At 40.5% G+C, this 19,863-nt stretch overlaps 1 protein-coding gene across 12 annotated transcripts in view; it reads left to right on the top strand.

Moving 5' to 3' along the window:
- The window catches only part of ERC2 (ELKS/RAB6-interacting/CAST family member 2), a 960,889-nt gene that overhangs the window by 418,210 nt on the left and 522,816 nt on the right, over positions 1-19,863 (top strand). For all 12 annotated transcript variants that reach the window (XR_010947074.1, XR_010947075.1, XM_067754789.1 and 9 more), the window contains 3 exons: positions 8,402-8,539; positions 16,388-16,528; positions 19,648-19,788. Coding sequence is in view for 10 of the 12 variants with exons in the window: in XM_067754789.1 (XP_067610890.1) it covers positions 8,402-8,539; positions 16,388-16,528; positions 19,648-19,788 (420 nt within the window). In the remaining 2 variants the exon portion in view is untranslated. The remainder of the gene's footprint in view (positions 1-8,401; positions 8,540-16,387; positions 16,529-19,647; positions 19,789-19,863) is intronic.

The raw sequence follows: 19,863 nt of genomic DNA, 5'->3' as shown, positions 1-19,863 counted from the left end.
AAAAAAAGCCGATGCCAAAAGACCATACTTTCAGGGATAATTTCTATAGTATATGGTCACCTTATCTTTGATAAAGGAGGCAAGAATATACAATGGAGAAAAGACAGCCTCTTCAGTAAGTGGTGCTGGGAAAACTGGACAGCTACATGTAAAAGAATGAAATTAGAACACTCCCTAACAGCATACAAAAAAATAAACTTCAAATGGATTAAAGACTTAAATGTAAGGCCAGACACTATAAAACTCTTAGAGGAAAACATAGGCAGAACATTATATGACATAAATCACAGCAAGATCCTTTTTGACCCACATCCTAGAGAAATGGAAATAAAAACAAAAACAAACAAATAGGACCTAATGAAACTTAGAAGCTTTTACACAGCAAAGGAAACAATAAACAAGACGAAAAGACAACCCTCAGAATGGGAGAAAATATTTGCAAATGAAGCAACTGACAAAGGATTAATCTACAAAATTTACAAGCAGCTCATGGAGCTCAATATCCAAAAAAAACCCAATCCAGAAATTGACAGAAGACCTAAGTAGACATTTCTCCAAAGAAGATATACAGATTGCCAATAAACACATGAAGGGATGCTCAACATGACTAATCATTAGAGAAATGCAAATCAAAATAATGAGGTATCACCTCACACGGGTCAGAATGGCCATCATCCAAAAATCTACAAACAATAAATGCCGGAGAGGGTGTGGAGAAAAGGGAACCCTCTTGCACGGTTGGTAGGAATGTAAATTGATACAGCCACTGTGGAGAACAGTATGGAGGTTCCTTCAAAAACTACAAATAGAACTACCATACGACCCAGCAATCCCACTACTGGGCATATACCCTGAGCAAACCATAATTCAAAAAGAGTCATGTACCACAATATTCATTGCAGCTCTATTTACAATAGCCAGGACATGGAAGCAACCTAAGTGTCCTTCGACAGATGAATGGATAAAGAAGATGTGGCACATATATACAATGGAATATTACTCAGCCATGAAAAGAAATGAAATTGAGTTATTTGTAGTGAGGTGGATGGACCCAGAGTCTGTCATACAGAGTGAAATAAGTCAGAGAAAAACAAATACTGTATGCTAGCACATATATATGGAATCTAAAAAACAAATAAGATTCTGAAGAACCTAAGGCCAGGACAGGAATAAAGACTCAGACATAGAGAATGGACTTGAGGACACGGGGAGGGGGAAGGGTAAGCTGGAACAAAGTGAGAGAGTGGCATGGACATATATACACTACCAAACGTAAAATAGATAGCTAGTGGGAAGCAGCTGCGTAGCACAGGGAGATCAGCTCGGTGCTTTGTGACCACCTAGAGGGGTGGGATAGGGCGGGTGGGTGGGAGATGTGAGAGGGAGGAGATATGGGGATATATGTATATGTATAGATGATTCACTTTGTTATAAAGCAGAAACTAACACACCATTGTAAAGAAGTTATACTCCAATAAAGATGTTAAAAAAAAAAAAGAAAAAAATTCATATGGAATCTCAAAGGACCCTGAATAGCCAAAACAGTCTTGAAAATGAAGAATGAAGCTGGAAGAAATCACACTTTCTGATTTCAAAACTTACTGCAAAGTTATTATATGCAAAACAGTGTAGTAGTGGCATAAACACAAACCATGAATGGAGAATCCAGAAGTAAACCCTCACATATAGGGTCATGATTTTTGACAGGGGTGCCAGGACCATTCAGTGGGGAAAGGAATCTTTTCAACAAATGGTACTGGGAAAAAACTGGATATCCATATGCAAAAGAATGAAGTTGGACTTTTACCTGACGCCATATACAAAAATTAACTCAAAATGGATCAAAGACTACATGTAAGACCTAAAACTCTTAGAAGAAAATATGGATCAAAAGCATCACAACATTGGTTTGGCAGTGATGTCTTGATTATAACACCAAAGGCACGGGCAATGAAAGAAAAAATAAACAAATTGGCTTTCATGAAAAAATTGAAAAATTGTGCATCCAAAGACAATATCAGTGGAGTGAAAAGGCAACCCATAGAATGGGAGAAAATACTTGTAAATTATATATCTGATAAGGAAATAATATGCAGAATAAAGAGAGAAATTCTGAAACTCAACAACAAAAATCAAACAACTTGATTTAAAAATTGGCAAAGGACTTGGAGAGACATTTTAAAGAAATACAGATGGCCAGTAAGCACATTAAAAGATCATACAACATCATTAATCACTGGGGAAATACAAATCAAAACTACAATTAGGTACTATCTCACACCTGTTAGGATGGCGACTATCAAAAACAAACAAACCAGAAAATAGTAACTGGTGGACAGGATGTGGGAAAATTGAAACCCTTATATACTGTAGGTGGGAATGTAAAGTGGTACAGCCACTGTGGAAAACAGAATGGTGGTTCCTCAAAAAATTAAAAGTAGAAAAACCATATGATCCAGCAACTCTGCTTCTGGGCATATAACCAAAAGAATTGAAAACAGGGTCTCAAAGAGGTATTTGTACACTCATGTTCATAGCAGCATTTTTCACAATAGCTAAAATGTGTAATCAACCTATGTATCCATCAGCAGATGAATGGATAAGCAAACTGTGGTATATACATACAATGGAATGTTATTCAGTATTAAAAAAGGAGGGAAATCCTGATGTATGCTCTGGATAAACCTTGAGGACATTATTCTAAGTGAAATAAGCCAATTACACAAAAACCACTGTATGATTCTACTTATATCAGGTACTCAGAGTACTCAGAATTGTAGATGCAGAAAGTAGAATGGTGGTTGCCAGAGGCTGGGGGTAGGGGGAATGGAAAGTTATCATTTAATGGGTAGTTTCAGTTTTATAAGATGGAGTTTTAGAGGTGCTTGACGGTGTTGGTTGTACAACATTATGAAGGTATTAAATACTACACTGCTACTGAAGTATACACTTAAAAATGGGTTAGATGGCAAATTCTTTGCTTTATGTGTTTTACCACAATAAAAAAAAGAAAAGGTATTTCTGAAGCATTATGTGAGATTTGCAGGCCTGTAAATTCATGCTTCCCAAGCTGTTTCTTTTTTAAAATATCTAATTTGTCATGGAACAATATGTGGTCCTACTGTGTATGATCATTGTGCAGTTCTGGCCACATGTGACTCGTGTTCAGAAACATCTCAATTTGTCTATATACTGCTCACGGTGACAAGTCCATCAGTCTTGTTCTTGAATAATGGTGTGATACGTAGGCACTCTCGATTTTCGCAGTTATCTTATAGACTGGCAACAAAGAGTTGCATGGACCACATTTGGACAAGTGTCTAAGTCAAATCTTAGCTTTATAGGCGTTAGGAACTTGAGAGAGAGAGACAGTTGAGAGAAATTGTTTCAGGATGGTCCAGTTTCCAGGTTCAGGAGCTAACAACCCATGCTCTCCCTAGGTGTGTAGATATGGGTTCTTTTTCTTTCTTTCTTTCTTTCTTTTTTTTTTTTTTTTGGCTACCCATATTTTGAACTCTCTTCTGATCTTATGAAGGACCTTTCCTGATGGAAGGTGAAAATGTCAACACTTGGTTTCTCAGCCTCCTTTGCAGCTGGGCTGTGTACCCGACCCTGGCTCTGCTCATTAGTTGTAGCTGCCCCAGAGTTGCTGGAATGTTGAGAATGTGACGCGTTCTCTGCTGCAGAGTCTGTAAGGTGGAGGCCATGGTGCTGCACAGCTACAGGGCTAGCGGTGGTGTTCAGTGGTCCATGGCAGCTGGGTTTGTGCTGTAAATCTCAGTTTCTGGTATTCTGCAGCTGGGGCAACAGTGTCTGCACTAGACCAGTCGCATCAAAACTATGGGCATTGTTCTGGGTTATCTTCCCCAACCCTGGTTCTCCAGTATTGCTGGTGGTTTGTGAATGCTCCTCCTTTTCTGCTTAAACCAGGCTGCGTTGTTTTTGTTGATTCAGCTGAAAGGTTTGACTGATACCCTAGATTTGGATAACAGAAACTACAGAGATATATGATATGGAGAAAAGAAAATTTTTTTTTTAAGTAACTAAATTTCAGAACTCTATAAAGAAAACAGACATAAAGATACCTTTGGGTAATATTGGAAAGCGTAAAGATGCTTCAGCATGTTTTAGGTGCTCTGGCTAAATATGGAGCTTCTCCATGCTTTTTCTTCTTTGTAGGATCTAAGAACTGAAGAGACTCAGCTATCACATGCTCTGGTCTCTTCCTTTCATACAAGACACTCTCTTTAGGGTTCCTTCCATTGTTCTTTCATTCATTTAATAAGTGAATATGTGATATTGCCAACACAGTTGGTTGCTATGGCCAGAAATACAACAGTGAGTATGACAGAATTCTTGTCTTAATGGAACTCACAGCCACATTGTAAAGAGACAAGTAAAGAGGTGATTTTAAAAGTGTGTGAAAAGTAGGAGACTTAGCCTGGGCCAGAGTGGGTGTTGTGGACAGAGAAGGCTTCCTGGAGGAAGTGAGGAATATATTGATATCTAAATATTTGAGTAGGACTAGGGTAAAAAATTGGGATGAGAAGAATCTCCCAAGCAGAAGAAACGAATAGGCAAAGATGGAGAGGCTATGAGAAAGCCTGGTCCTGGGAGATAGCAGGAGTGGTTTGGCAAGGCTGGGGTGAGGCTGGGGATAGTGGAGGACCAGGTGAGCCTTCCTGTGAAGGGCCTCACGTATGATGTCAGGGAGTTTGGGCTTTATCTGGAGGCAATGGGGGAGCAGTTGAAGAGTTCTAAGAAAGGAAGTCATTCAGTCAGATCTGCGTTATAGGAAGGATACTTGTGCTGCAGTTTTGGAGACCAGATGGGAGGGGAGCAAATGTGGAGTAAAGGAGGCTGCTGCTGTTCAGTCAGTGACAGCTCTCCCACTGAGGGCTGCATTTGTGTGAAAACTCACTAAACAGCTCCCTCTGGGCATTGCCCCTTCTCAGACTGGGCAGGCCTGGAGCTTCAGAAGTCAGTCTGAAGCCATTAGGATTAGGGCAGCCTGGTGACCTCCAGGGCCTGAGCTTTCCCTGCCCCCTCTCCAGTGGTCTGCTCTGAGAGGTGCAGGTACCACTTCAGCAAAACTGGCTCCTTCTGAGTCTCCTTAGCTGTGATGAAAAGGCAGCTTAGTTCAAAGGCAAGGACAGCCCTGTGCTCAGGTCCATCTCTAGCCCTCTTCTGCTCAGGCCCATCTCTTATTTTATCAAGTCACAGTGACCAGTGAGTTGACTATGTTGCTTAGGTGGATTCAGTTTTTTTGCAGCATGTGGAATTTCTCACAAAATCCTCATTTTCCATCCCCAATCCTAAACCCAGGTTTTCAATTTGCTTATTTTTCATTGCCTGCTATTTCAACCTAGTACAACCTCACCCTTTGAAGAAAAGTTTCTGCTTTTTTTCTTGTAAATGTTGTTAATAATTTACAAACATTAGAAAGCTGCAAAATAATTTTTTAAAAGATACAGAATTTTACATTTGCCTCAGTCTCCTAAATTTAAAATTTAAAGAATTGAGTCCTCCTTGGAGTAAGAAAGGAATATTTCCTCTTACAATGAGTCCTTTTAAAAAGCACAAACTTACTGTTCAAAACACATTTAAAGAACCATTCTTATATTTTGTAGTCGGTCTTAAATATCTTTTATTCTGTCTGTTATGTTCAAGGAGAACAAGCTGGCAGATGCAGTAAAGTATAAAGAAGAAAAGTAAAATCATCATTCATACCACTGCCAAATAATACTTTAGTGAGTTCCATATATATTTTGTTGTTGTTGTTCTGTGCTAGACTTTTCTCTTTTTACAAAGAAATATCATATGATTTTACATTCTACTCTTTTTCCTTCTCATTCTCCGATTTCTACTTAGTTATCAATTGTATGCAAACATGATTTTAAATACTTGCATAGTGGCTTAAATTTTTATATACAAATATAAACTAAAAATTACCCATAATTTTACCAACCAGATAATCTTGGTTGGCATTAAAAATGAATAAAACCCACATGGTTAGAAAATTCAAGCAGAGAACTACAGAAATGTTCAAAAAAGAGAAACAGGAGGCCTCTTCCACAGTTTTGTACCCTAGACCCTTTCCCCCAAAGTTAAACACTATTAAAATTTCTTGTGAATTTTTTCTCCAGAAAAAAATTTTATATTAATAGCTGTGTATATGTATCTATTTATAGGCTTATTTTTTATTTACACAAGAGGCTATATATTCCCCACCCTGGTCTGTATCTTGTCTTTATTAAGAATCATTCTTGGTGATCTTTGTGCAACATTTTTAAAGTGGTGTATCCCTACCTCTATAAATGTCTCCAGTTCCAGCTCTGTTTTTCAATCTTGTCTGTGGTATAATTGGCTCTTCTGCTGAGTTCTTAGATGTGAGATAATAGCTATGTCACTCCTGTGTCTCACCAGCCCACAGTTCTCCAGCTCTTATCGCCTACCTGAGTATTCCTTGGACCACTGACCCTCAACATCCTTAATCTCCCCAGTAACTGAGGAGGCCCCAGGGAGTCTCACAGCAGTCTTCTTTAGCCTCTATTTGCAGCGCCCAAAGTCCCTTGAAATCAGTGATGCCACTACACCAGGGCTGATGCCCTGAGAGAAAGTCCCCTTTCTTCTGTCCAGGGCCCTGTCTCCCAGGGTGAACACGGGGAACTTAATCAGTTTGCTTGGAGCCACCATGGATTTGCACACGTGTGTACACAAATGTGGGTGTGAGTGTACTCAAAATAATAACACACACTCTCTCAAGAGTCAGTCCTCTCAGCTGCTGGCTTCTTCTGTATAATGACTACATTCTGACATGTAACCATCCATATTTTTGCTCACTCATATATTTGCTTATTGTATTGTGTAACCCCATGAACACTTGTCTGGAATGGAGGGAGCCTTTGTTCTGAGTGCAGATGATTATACCTTTTGAGTTCCTGTGTTTTGCATGGAGGGACACTGAATTCTTACAGTGGTAGCTGAATAGGAATACAATGCATTTTGATGAAGGAGAAGGTTAATTATTTCCCCAAACCAGGATGTCTGTCTCAAGGCAGAAAACATGTCTTATTAAAAAATACATTGGCAAAAAAAGGAAGGAGAAGAAGGAAGGGGGAGGAGAAAGGGAAAAATAAAAGAAAGAAGGAAGGCGCAAAGGAAGGTGGGAAGAATGGAAGGAGGAAATGTCCATCTCCATTAGGCCACATCGATTTAAATCATTGGAAAAATTAGCCACGTCCTCTGTCCTCAGATTGAGGGTCAGCATCTTTGCGTTCAGAGCTATTTTGATGCTGCTACTGCTGCCACCTCCACTGTCAACCCTCCTCCTTCTCATTATTGCTTCTACTCTTGTCATTATTTGTATTGCCATTCCAGATTCATGCTACGTGAATCGAGTCATCTCCAAATTTGTTTGAGTCACACATTGTGAAACATGCATTTGGAATGATTTCCTGAGAAAGCCTGGGTGCAGAATACAAATATTTTGAATGGACTTATCTTAGAGTTGTACTGCTTTTTTTCCTTGTCAATTTAAAACCCTTAATATGAATAAATTGTTTGTACAGTGGGACTTTTTTTTAATCCTTAGATAAGAAATACATGGTTTGAAAGCAGAGAATAAAAACATGAATGATAATGTACGCAATGCCCAAGAGAAGGTCCTTGCTGTTGCTCCTGGGCAGGCGTTATAATCGGCTATTTGGTGTGTTTATTTCAGGCTGCAGATAGTGGATAAAAGTGGCTGGTTGGTTGCCAACACATGACTTATTTGCCAGATGGAGTGTTTAGTACTTGTTACATTTGATTTATATCACAGGTTCTTCCCATTAACAGTCTACTGGTGATAACCTACTTGGCTTTTCATGTGGTTACTTGAAACAGCCACTTGACAACATTTGGTGTATCACAAAGTTTAATACTGAATAAAGGAGTGAGTGAATGACTACATAGGTTCTGCCTTATACTGATATGGTGCTCAGTGCAGAATGAGCACCCAGTACGTGTCTGTTCACTGAATAAAGTAATCCTGAATATGTGTTTCTCTGATTCACTGCACCAAGATTAGGTTTATGGACTTGAGACTTAAAGGGCTGGTGAAAGAGGTAGAAATAGATAGAAATAAGAGTGCTTACATGTCTGAGGGGCTTGCATTTGCAGGGAGGGAGATATTCTGCTCGTCTGTATTGCCATTTAAACACGAAGTTGAATTACATGGAAGAAAGAAGGTCTCTTCAAAATGGCCTTGATTCTGAGTCAAAGTGTAACTTCATAATACTGACAATTTCCATAATCTTGGGTCCTTTTTAATTTTTCTTTTTAGATAGGTCCACTTCAGGGACCTTGGCACTGAATATGTAATAAAATGTGCATTAAATATGGTGATCTTTACTTTCAGATTGAAAACTTGCAAGAACAACTTAAGGATAAAGACAAGCAACTGACCAATCTGAAAGACAGAGTGAAGTCCTTGCAGACTGATTCCAGTAATACGGATACTGCACTGGCGACGCTTGAGGAGGCTTTGTCAGAGAAGGTAAGCTTGGACAAAAAATTAGCGGGGGTATCAGGATTTAGGGAAATGTGGTTGGGAGGAAACGATCCAAATGCATTTCAGTGAGCTTGTTTTTCTCCATGCACCCGCACTAAGCCTAGTCCCAGCTGGGCCTCCCACTCCCGTGCTCGCCCTTCGCAGTAGACTTGGCACGCTGAAGCCAAGCGTGTCTTTTTGAAATGCATACCTGGTCACATCACCCTTGGCCCTGATTAAAAACCTTCACTACCTTGTCATTGTTTTTAGGATGATAAAGACTGAAATCTTTAACCTCACCCATAGGGTCCGACCCTTCATCTGCTTTGGCTCTTACCTGACCAGCCACTTCTCTGCCTGCCTCACTCCCCTCCTCTCCCCTCCCCTCCCCTCCTCTCCCCTCCCCTCCCCTCCTCTCCCCTCTTCTTCCCTCCCCCCTCTCCCTCCCTTCCTCCCTTCCTCCCTCCCTCCCTCCCTCCCTTCCTCCCATCTTTCCTTCCTTCCTCCTTTTCCAGCCTCATCCCCCATCTCTCTTCCCTCATTCTTTGTGCTCTAGGCATACTGGCCTTCTAGATTTCTTTTTTAATTTATTTATTTTTATTTTTGGCTGTATTGGGACTTCGTTGCTGCACGCGGGCTTTCTCTAGTTGTGGCGAGCTGGGGCTACTCTTTGCTGCGGTGCTCAGGCTTCTCATTGCGGTGGCTTTTCTTCTTGCAGAGCATGGGCTCTAGGTGTGCGGGCTTCAGTAGTTGGGGCATGTGGGCTCGGTAGTTGTGGCTTGCAGGCTCTAGAGCGCAGGCTCAGTAGCTGTGGCGCACGGGCTTAGTTGCTCTGCAGCATGTGGGATCTTCCCGGACTAGGGCTTGAAACCATGCCCCTTGCATTGGCAGGCGGATTCTCAACCACTGTGTCACCAGGGAAGCCGCGGCCTTCTAGGTTTTTAAGTGCACCATTGTTCCCTCCTGCCTCAGACACTTTGCACATGCTATTACTGAGCCTAGAACGTTCTTTACTCTCTGCAGACTTAATTTCTCTTCTTCAGAGAGCTCAGCTTCCTGAGAAGCTGTATTGCACAGTAGTCAAGAATGTGGACATGGGAGTCAGACTGCTTGGGTTCAAATCCTAGGTCTGACACTTACTACTTTGGGCAAGTTACTTAACCCCTCGCTTTCTCAGTTTTATCATTTGTAAAAGAGGATAATAATAGTACCTACTTTAGTGGAATATGTTGAGGAGAAGATGCATTAATATATGGAAAGTGTTGAGAATAACAGGCATAATAAGTTATAGCTGTTATTATTATTATCAGTCATTTTCTCAGGGAAGCCTCCTAGGTAAAATCCTCTCTTATGTTCTCATGAACACCGTGAATTTCCCAGAGCTCTTGTCACAATCTTAATTGTTCATTTATCTGTTTTAATGTGATTAATTGGTCTTCTCTGCTGGACTCCAAGCCTGAGCAACATACCCGTATACATGTGTTATTTGTGTGTTAGCTTACCTTCCCCCAGTGCCTAGCACAGTACCTGCATGGGGGAGTGCTCAGTGGGTGTTGATTGAGTGAGTCACCACCATATGACAGGCACTGCTGTGGGGACTGGGGGTCCAGTAGAGAAGAGAATGAGTGAAAATCCTAGCTCTTGTGGAGGTTAGATTCTAATGGGACTGAGGAGACACAGGCAATAATTAAGTAAGTAAAACACATGGGACTTCAGAGGGTAATAATTTCCATAGAAGAAAGCAAGAAGAGGGTACAGGGAGTGCTGGGGTGAAATGGCCAGGTAGAGGGTCTTACTGAGAAGGGAAAGTGAGGGATGAGCCATGAGCACTTCTGGAGGGAGAATGTATTGGAGGGGAGAGCAAGTGCAGAGTGGGAGGGGGAGGGGGGAAGAGTATCCCTTGAAGCCCCTGTGAGAAAGGATGAAAAATTTTGACTTTCACTCCAAAGGGGGTAGGAAGCCATTTGGAGGGTTTTGTTCTGACTGACATTTAAAAGGATTACTTTGATTAAAAGAATGAACAAAATCTGTTAGGCAAATAGGTCATCCTGATGTTTACCGATTTCTAAAATGATTTCTAGCCCATTTCATTCTAGTTAAGTTAGTTCATTCATTCTCTGGGCACTTCTGTAGGACTCATACTGTGCAGAGTGTGTGTAGTGTGCTCAGTCTTAGCTCTGCCACTAACTGGGTGACCTTGACAAATAACTCTCTCTCCCAGGGCCTCAAATTTCCCATTTGTAGGATGGGAGAATTAGATTAAATAGCCCACTGGTTCCACAAGTCAGTGAATCTTAAAGAAGGCTTCTCTGACCTCTACTTCAGAATCACCAGGAGGAGTCTGTTGAAAATATAATTATTAGGCCCCATGTATATCTACTGAAACAGAACCTTGAGTAGTGCCTAGAAGTCTGCACTTTGGCAAGCTCCCTAGGTCATTGTGATACATACGCTAGTCTAAGAACCACTTGTCTATGCTAAAAATAGAGAAGGTAAAAAAAGGAGCCATAATTCTATGCCTAGATAGTCTTAATGTTCCTATTAAAATTACAAGATTATAACTTTAACATTAAATTATAAATAAGAGACAAGATTTTATGTGGAAACATAAGAATAAATAAGATGGTTTTTCAGGAAAAATATTCTTTTTACAATTTTCAAGAATTTAGTATCAAAATGTTTTTTTTGGCTGTGTTGGGTCTTCGTTGTTGCGCACGGGCTTTCTCTAGTTGTGGCGAGCAGGGGCTACTCTTTGTTGCAGTGCGTGGGCTTCTCCCTGCGGTGGCTTCTCTTGTTGCAGAGCATGGGCTCTAGGCATGCGGGCTTCAGTAGTTGTGGCATGCGGGCTCAGTAGTTGTGACTTGCGGGCTCTAGAGCACAGGCTCAATAGTTGTGGAGCACGGGCTTAGTTGCTCCACAGCATGTGGGATCTTCTTGAACCAGGGCTCAAACCTGTGTCCCCTGCATTGGCAGGTGGATTCTTATCCACTGTGCCATCAGGGAAGTCCCTCAAAACTTTCTTGTAGTAATTTTGTTTGTAAAATTTGAATAAAGGAATGTTGTTTCAAAATTATTAATAATCATGTATCCCTTTTGCAGTTTTTGAGTGATATGATGTCAGTCCACTTGTACCCTTGATTTCTTTCTCCAAATGTACAGAAATAAACTTATACCATATACTTTTCCGTATCATGTATTTTTTTTTTTTTTTTTTTTTTTGCGGTATGCAGGCCTCTCACTGCTGTGGCCTCTCCCGCTGCGGAGCACAGACTCCAGACGCGCAGGCCCAGCGGCCATGGCTCACAGGCCCAGCCGCTCCGCGGCATGTGGGATCTTCCTGGACCGGGGCACGAACCCATGTCCCCTGTATCGGCAGGCGGACTCTCAACCACTGCGCCACCAGGGAAGCACCATATCACGTATTCTTGGCAGCATTTTATCCTTTTCCCCCCTGCTAAGAATTGATTTATTCTAGTTTAAATCCCAAAACAATTCTCATACCTGAAACTACTCCCTTTACTTAAGTACTTCTTTTGAGACTCAGGAGATGTTCAGGAAGGAAAGCTGAGGTCTGTGGGAGTCTGGCCCCATCAAACTGTCCCCATTACTTGATAACTGCATCATGTGGGGCAAGCCTCTTCTCCTCTCAGGGCATCTCGGTAACTTATCTTCAAAATGTACATTTAAACTAGCTGACCTCTAAATTCCATTATCTTTTGGAATTACCTTGACAATAATTATTTAGTTTGCTGATCCACAATCTCAGGCATGTGAAATCTGTACTGGACCATAGATGGGCAGTTGAGAACTTGGATGCCATGAAGGGCCATGCAGGGAGCAGAAATGAGGGAAGTGGGTTTGGTGTTAAGCAGTAGGGACTGCTGGTGATGGAGCAGTCTTTGACTTACGTCAAAATATTCAAGTTCAGATTTTATAATATGCTGCTCAAGCCAAACAAAATAGCTCTTTGGACCAGCTGTGGCCCATGAGCTGTTAGTTTCTAAACCCTGTTTGCATCTGATTTTTAGCCTTTCACCTGATGAAGAATAAAAGCAAACAGAATTTTCTAAAGGTGCCAAAAATCAGAGCATTAGTGTATTTGAAAAACACAGACAAAAACATTGGATAGGAACTGGCAAAGTTTTCTATCATGGGACAAAGAATAGTAGATTAATTTTAAGTATTTATTCCAGTAGGTATCAGACTTCTGTATGTATCTAAAAATTATCTTATCATCTAGAGAGTGTCTTAAAATACAGTTTCCTGGATCCCATTTCCTAGTGATTCTGATTCAGTGCTCTGCTGTGGGCTCTGCTCTGGGGAATCTTTGATTTTTAACAAGCGTGCCCAGTGATTCTGACGCAAGTGTTTGGAAGACCACACTTTGAGGAACAGTAAATCCATGCTCTTTCATTTTAAACATGGGAAGTGGGCTCATTGAGGTAAAATGACATGCCCAGAAATGAAAATCTGGGACATGTGCAGCACTGTTCCTCATCTCTGGGCCCTGGGCGGACATCATTAATCACCCGTGGCACCAGTTAACTTCTCACCCCAGCACTCTGGGAAGCCACTTCTGCTCTCTCTAAGTTAGCCCTTAGCTGGGACTTTATTGCCTCCCCAAGGCCACTCAGCTCATGGGTGATGGAATGGGACTAAAATTTAAACGTTCTGTTCTTTGTGTGTTTGACAATGCAATCTCTTTTAATAGCCTTCCCCTCACCAGTTCCATTTTTATCCACATGTAAGTGGACAGATCCTCTGCAACAAGACATGGGACAAAAAGGAAAATGATTAATTAAAAATCGTGTACTTATGAGAGCATTTAATTATTTGCTGTCCTTTGGCTGATGAATAGAACCCATTAGGCACTATTCACCATTTCACTTGGATTATTACATCCCAGGGAGTGTGTTATTCCTTTTAATGTCCGGGAACTTATTCAAATATCCAGAGTGTGTAAAAATAAATAAATAAATAATGCTGCTTGGTGAGTTAAGACTGAGTATGACTTAGCTCTAGGAATGACACACAGAAACTCAAGGAACCCGCTGTATTTATAAAGCTGGTCTCGCCAAGCCTTGCTGTGGCCACGTAGCAGATAAGCAGTTGAGAAAACCAGATAGCAGAGCTGGAGGCCACCGCAGTGCAGTTCCCACCCAGTGATAAAGCACAAATAGATTAGACCTGTGCAGAGCCAGATGGGTGCACAAGGAACACTTGCCAATGCAAATAAGACTAAAACAAGAACACATTGTTGGAATTTCTGCAAGTTGGTTGTTAATCAAGTAGATCATGCCATATTAGGACCTTTTAACACATGTTTTTGACATCTGGCCCTGCGCGGCTGACAGTTAAATTAGTTTTGTGATTGACGGAGAAATATTTTGTAGTATTGAATCATCAATAACACTTAAAAACATTATACTGCTTGCTGATTTTCTTTGTCATCGATGCCCCGTCAATAGTACAAGTGCTTAGAGCAAATCAACCTAATTTCCAAGTGACTCTGACACCTTCTGGATGTTAACATGCATACTTAATTTCCCTTCCTTTGAAGACAGGATGATCCCTAATTTGAATTTTGTTCCTTCCATCAGCCTTTTTAATTGCCTGTTGTATGCCAGACAGTTTGCCCAGCCCTGGGTTAAGAGATTCATAAGATTTGACTGTTGCCTTTTGGAAAGCTAGGCTGAGAGAGTGGACATGCAATAAAACCAAGCAAAGGGTGCCTAGTGAGAATAAATGCATGTTTATGTTCTGGCCAGAGTGATTCCTGGGAAGGTTTCTAAATAGTGATGTGACATGGTCAGTTTGGGGCTTTAAAAATATCACTCCAACAGCCACGGGGTGGAAGTGATGGGATGGAGATGGCCTGCTCACGGGGTGACCAGTTGTGAGGCTTCTGCAGTAAGTGCAGGCAAAAGGCGGTGTGGGTTCAGTTGCTGAAATTGTTGAAAGTTCTTGAGAGACTTACCGTGCACTGAGGCCATTTCCTTCTTCTGTCAATCACATAATCATCTACTCTACAATGGCACAGACAGAGTAAAATAGGACAGTAACTGAAATCAAGAAGAAACAAAATAGGGAATGTAATAGACTCATTTGTTCTGTTTCTACCCCACTGTTATAGTAATAATATACTTCATTTTAAAATGTTTTTGAGTAATTACAAAACAACAATGGTACTTTTTTTGCCCTTGAAAGCATTAGACATAAATTATTGTCATTGGGGTAGAACAGTTGCTCCCCTGGGGGAACTTAAATCACAGGCTAAGTGTTCAAACTAACTTCCCTCTACATTAAACACCGTTTTACAGTTGTCTTATATATCAGGCATCGTCTTGTACTATATACTTGTAAGAATATAAAAGACAATATTCTTAAGAATCGTTGCACCAACATTTTTTAACATGACCATCCAAAAGGAAATTCAAATATGTGTTAGGTAATTTGAAACAAGTTTCAGAAATCTAACTTAAATTTTACCCAAGCAGAATTTTCCTTAAAAAAAGAAGGTTCTGGGACTTCCCTGGTGGCTCAGTGGTTAAGAATCCACCTGCCAGTGCAGGGGACGTGGGTTCGAGCCCCTCGGGGAAGATTCCACATGCCGCGGAGCAACTAAGCCTGTGCGCCACAACTACTGAAGCCCCCGCGCCTAGAGCCCGTGCTCCACAACAAGAGAAGCCACTGCAATGAGAAGCCTGAGCATCACAACGAGGAGGGGCCCCTGCTCGTCGCAATTGGAGAGGGCCCGCGCGCAGCGACGAGGACCCAACGCAACCAAAAATAAATAAATTAAAAAAAAATTCCTTAGGAAAAAAACAAAAGGTTCTTATTTTGATATCAGTAAGATTTCACTCTTTTGGAAAACATGTCTACTAGAGTAATGTTTTTATTTCAATATAAAAGTCAAGGACAGACAGACCCTCAGATCTCCTTGAATGGCTCCAGGTGTATGTTTGTGGCAGTGTGTTCTTTTGGCCGTGGCTAAGACTCAGACAGCCCTGGATGGCAGGGTGGGCCTTTTGTTTATGAGCTGGATCACCTTGGACGAGTCAGTCGGCCTCTCTGAGACTGGGTTTCCTCTGCACTACTCTGTTACCAGTGGTACTGGTTCAGATCTCACAGATGTGATAAGGACTAGATGAGAAGGGTGTGTCACAGTGCCTAGCATGTAGCAGCTTCTCAGTAAAAGAAGCTGCTGTTTGAACTTTGCTCAAATTCTAGCAATGTTTTTGAGTCTCTACTGATTGCCAAGAAACCACTGAAAAAATATGGAAGTAAATAAACAGCTCCAGACACATTGAAAAATCACTTATATAAGGAGCTTATTCTTTCTTTTGTCTCAAGTTTTCACTGTGAGTCCAGCTCTAAGTCCCGGAGGGGTCTAGGTCCTGCCCCACTTTGATCCCCTTTCTAGCGAGAAGAGTCTTCGGAAATCAAGGAAAGTTCTTTGACATCAAATGGGAAAGCCAAGCAAAGAGGGTTGATCCAAGAGGTTAGTTCTACCTCTTCCCCTTACCCATGCAAGACTTTAGGTCTTGGTGCCTGAACCTCCCTCTTCTGGAATTGCTCTTGGAATTTTCCTGGTACCACCATGAACTTGAACATTGAGATCCCTTGCAACCCTATGATACTAACTTTGATTAACAAGCTGAAAGCTTTATTGACTGTCTTTTCTAAATACTGTTACGCACAGCTTCTCTTCACAAACCCAGTTTTGAATATCTTGTGTTTGTTGATTCCTCTAGAACATTTCTTATGTGTATTTCTCCTTATTTCCTTTTGTAACATGCCTTGGCATGCACACTGATTGGTTCTCAACTCTTTTTTTGGGCAATTGCCTCACAGGAAAGAATAATTGAGCGTTTGAAAGAACAACGGGAGAGAGATGATCGGGAAAGACTTGAAGAGATAGAATCATTCCGAAAAGAGAATAAAGACCTGAAAGAGAAGGTCAACGCTTTACAAGCTGAACTGACTGAAAAAGAGGTGAGTCTGGGGAAACAACCACACTGATAGTACTCATAAACCCATATCCATGTAGCCTTGAGAGACTAGAGACTTAGTTTGAGGGACAGTGTGAAGGCTTGGGGGACCTAGTTACCTTTGCTTTGTAAAGTTATCTGAATTCAGAGAACAGCATTTACTGTAATTCCCTACATCTGGTGATGCTCTGTGCATATCTTCTGTACTCTACTGACCACATACCATTTAACTCCTTGAAAGTTTTCTTTATGTCTTACCATATTCATACGGCTTGGAGGATTCTGTATTTCTTTTTCAATGTCTCATGATCCCTTGTTTGAGATAACAGTAACAACAACAGCATTGATGATAATAACAATAGCTCCACTTTACTGAGGCCCTGTTATGTACTAATCCTTGTGTTGGGTGCTGTACATTCATCTGTGCTTCTCAAATGGATCATTCAATACCACCAGGTTAGGTTATATGGTACCATGCTGGACACATATGTATAGGTTGTGGCTGCTCTTCTGGGACATCATTTTTACATTATGGTAAATAATTTGAAAGAGTATTTTAATGCTCGCGCAAACATGGATACAGAAAACAAATCTCACCTGCATTTGTTAATGTAAAACAATATGCTTTAAAGAAATTTTTTGTTTGGTGGTTATGGAGAGTATCCCTATTCTGAGGGATGGCTATAACCCCTTTAGTTTACTTAGGGATACTTCGGTGGAGAAGTTTGAGAAGCAGCAATGCCCAGTCTTTTATTCAGTCTCCAAAGCTCTGAGATATATGCCATTGTCCACACTTGGTCCCCTCACACTTATTTTTGTCTGTGGAAAATGTCTATCTCCTTTATGATTTGTCAATCCTTTTGCTCTGTTGGGTTGTATCACAGCATAATTGTATATGTCCCAGCTCCGAAGTATCACCTCAGCCCTTGGATTTTGATAATTCTATACAAATTGAAGTACTGTCTAAATTAGGAGTCCAAGAAGGGAACAATTGATGAAAAATAGGAATTTTGAGGAAACTTAGAAGCAAAATTTGTATTCTCTAAAACTTAAGCTCACTAGTTTTTAGAGAAGAGATTATTTCTTTGATATGAAAATAAAGAATGTAAATCCTGGGGGATCTGTAATTACTGTAGTTAGTATGTAACAGAAGGCACAGAAGCTTCTATCTCGTTTGCAGCATTCTTCACAGATTGCAAGTGTTATTCATGGGTTTGCACCTTAAAAAAAAAATATATATATATATATAGATAGATATGCTTCTAATTGAAAAGAGATCTTGATGACATGGTGGAGCATAAGCTTTAAATGAAAATAATTTTGTAAACAATGCTTACATTGTATGAACTTCAGATAGGCATTTCTGCAAACATTTATTGTTCCTGTGTAATAATGTGCCTGCCACTGGGCTAGATGTGTCAGTCAAGGTTCCACCAGAAAAACAGAACTGTATGAAGGAATTTAACCATATTAAGAAATTTATTACAAGAAATTGGCTTACATAGTTATGGAGGCTGGCTAAGCAAGTCCAAAATTCACAGGGAAGGCCATCAGGAAGGGCGGGCTGGAAACTCTCAGGCAGGAGCTGATGCTGCAGTCCACAGGAGGAATTTCTTCTTCCTGAGGGAAACCTTAGTCTGCTCCTAAGACCTTTCAACTGATAGGATCAGGCCCACCCAGATTATGAAGAATAATATCCTTTACTTAAAGTCAACTGATTGCAGATGTTAGTCACATCTACAAAATACCTCCACAGCAACACTTAAGGTTAGTGTTTGATTGAATAACTGGAGACTATGGCCTAGCCAAGTTGACACATAAAGCTATCACCCCTGGCAATTTTAAATTTATAAAGGAAAACAATGTATAATTGTTGTTAGCATGGAGCTTATAATTTAGTTGGAGTGGTAATAATCTTCAGCATGACAGAGTGCCTGAATTATAAGTTTCTTTATTATTTCTGTGGTAGTTACATGATAAAGACCATTGAAATTGGAGTCGGAGACCTGGGTTCAGACCTATGTCTCCCATTAATAGCTTGAGAACCTTGGAGAAGACAGGGCCTCATGTGAGCCTTAGTTTCCTTACCTGAAAAATGAGAATGGCTAACCTGTCCCTCAGAGGGTTGTTAGGACCTGGGTGGTTTGCTGGGTGATTGTGGCAGTATCTTCATCAATAAGGTTGTTCCAGTGCCCATGAAGCAGTAAAGTATTAGACCACATCATTTACTGAGAAACTGCTGTGTGCTTAGTGTTTTCCTAGGCACTGCAAAGGGATATAAAGGAAATGTACCCTGTCTGATTTTGGGTGGAACCTGAGCAATTTAGTCACGTAGATAGATGTTGCTAACCATTTTGTGTTTGCTGGTGGACATTGCTCTCCTAGCTAGCAACGTTGTGTTCTGTGGTATATGCTAGTATTTATTTCTTTACCTTTTGGGATTCGTACTGTACAGGGAAGCTCTTGGTTTCTGGGCGTGATTAATGAATGGAACAACTTGGGTAACCCCATGTCAGAGTTGGGGAGATTCATTATATTGCTGAATCTGAATTTACAAAGCACTAGGCCATAAAGTCTACTCTGAATTTTTAAGTAATTTTATCTTTGATTCTGTAGAAGATGTTTGAGAAACCATTGGCCATTTTTCATTAAAGAAATGGAATTTGATAAAAACAACAGGATTCTTCTTTTATACTTGATCTGCCCTTTTCGGGGAGAAAAGAATTAAAGTTTGTATTTTCTTTCATATTTTTCTTAGAGTCTGTGCCACCTGACAGCAATAAACATAAATGGAAGGTTCAGGGTGTCTGTTTTGCCATGACATGTAAAGACCACCTTGGGACTTAGTTCATTAGCATAACTTTGAGACATGAAACATGCATTTACTGACTGCACCATTTGGGCACATTTGATTTTTACTGCAATTAGATCCTGCTTGGTTCTGTAAACTGGCCAACTTTAATTTCCTGGCCAGGGCCGACTATTGTTACCTTAGTAAGACTATATTTACCCTCTCTATCGAATGCACACTTTATTACTATGTATAGAATCAATGTATTCAAATTGAAGACATTACTAGTAGAAATTATAATGTTCTACTTACTAGTGTTCTTTTCCTTTCAGTCTAGTTTAATTGACCTCAAGGAACATGCATCTTCATTAGCCTCAGCGGGGCTGAAAAGGGACTCCAAATTAAAATCTCTAGAAATAGCCATTGAACAAAAGAAAGAAGAATGTAACAAATTGGAAGCACAGTTAAAAAAGGTAAGTGAAGTCTAAGAAAAAACATGCTCATTTTCTGAATTTATAAAATAGGAAAGGAAGAGACATTTTTCAAAA

This window comes from Pseudorca crassidens, chromosome 10, assembly GCF_039906515.1.
Source record: "Pseudorca crassidens isolate mPseCra1 chromosome 10, mPseCra1.hap1, whole genome shotgun sequence".
In the NCBI taxonomy this organism is placed as follows: Eukaryota; Metazoa; Chordata; class Mammalia; order Artiodactyla; family Delphinidae; genus Pseudorca; species Pseudorca crassidens.
The sequence above is the reverse complement of the archived record's forward strand: the minus strand, read 5'-3'. Positions and strand labels throughout refer to the sequence as shown.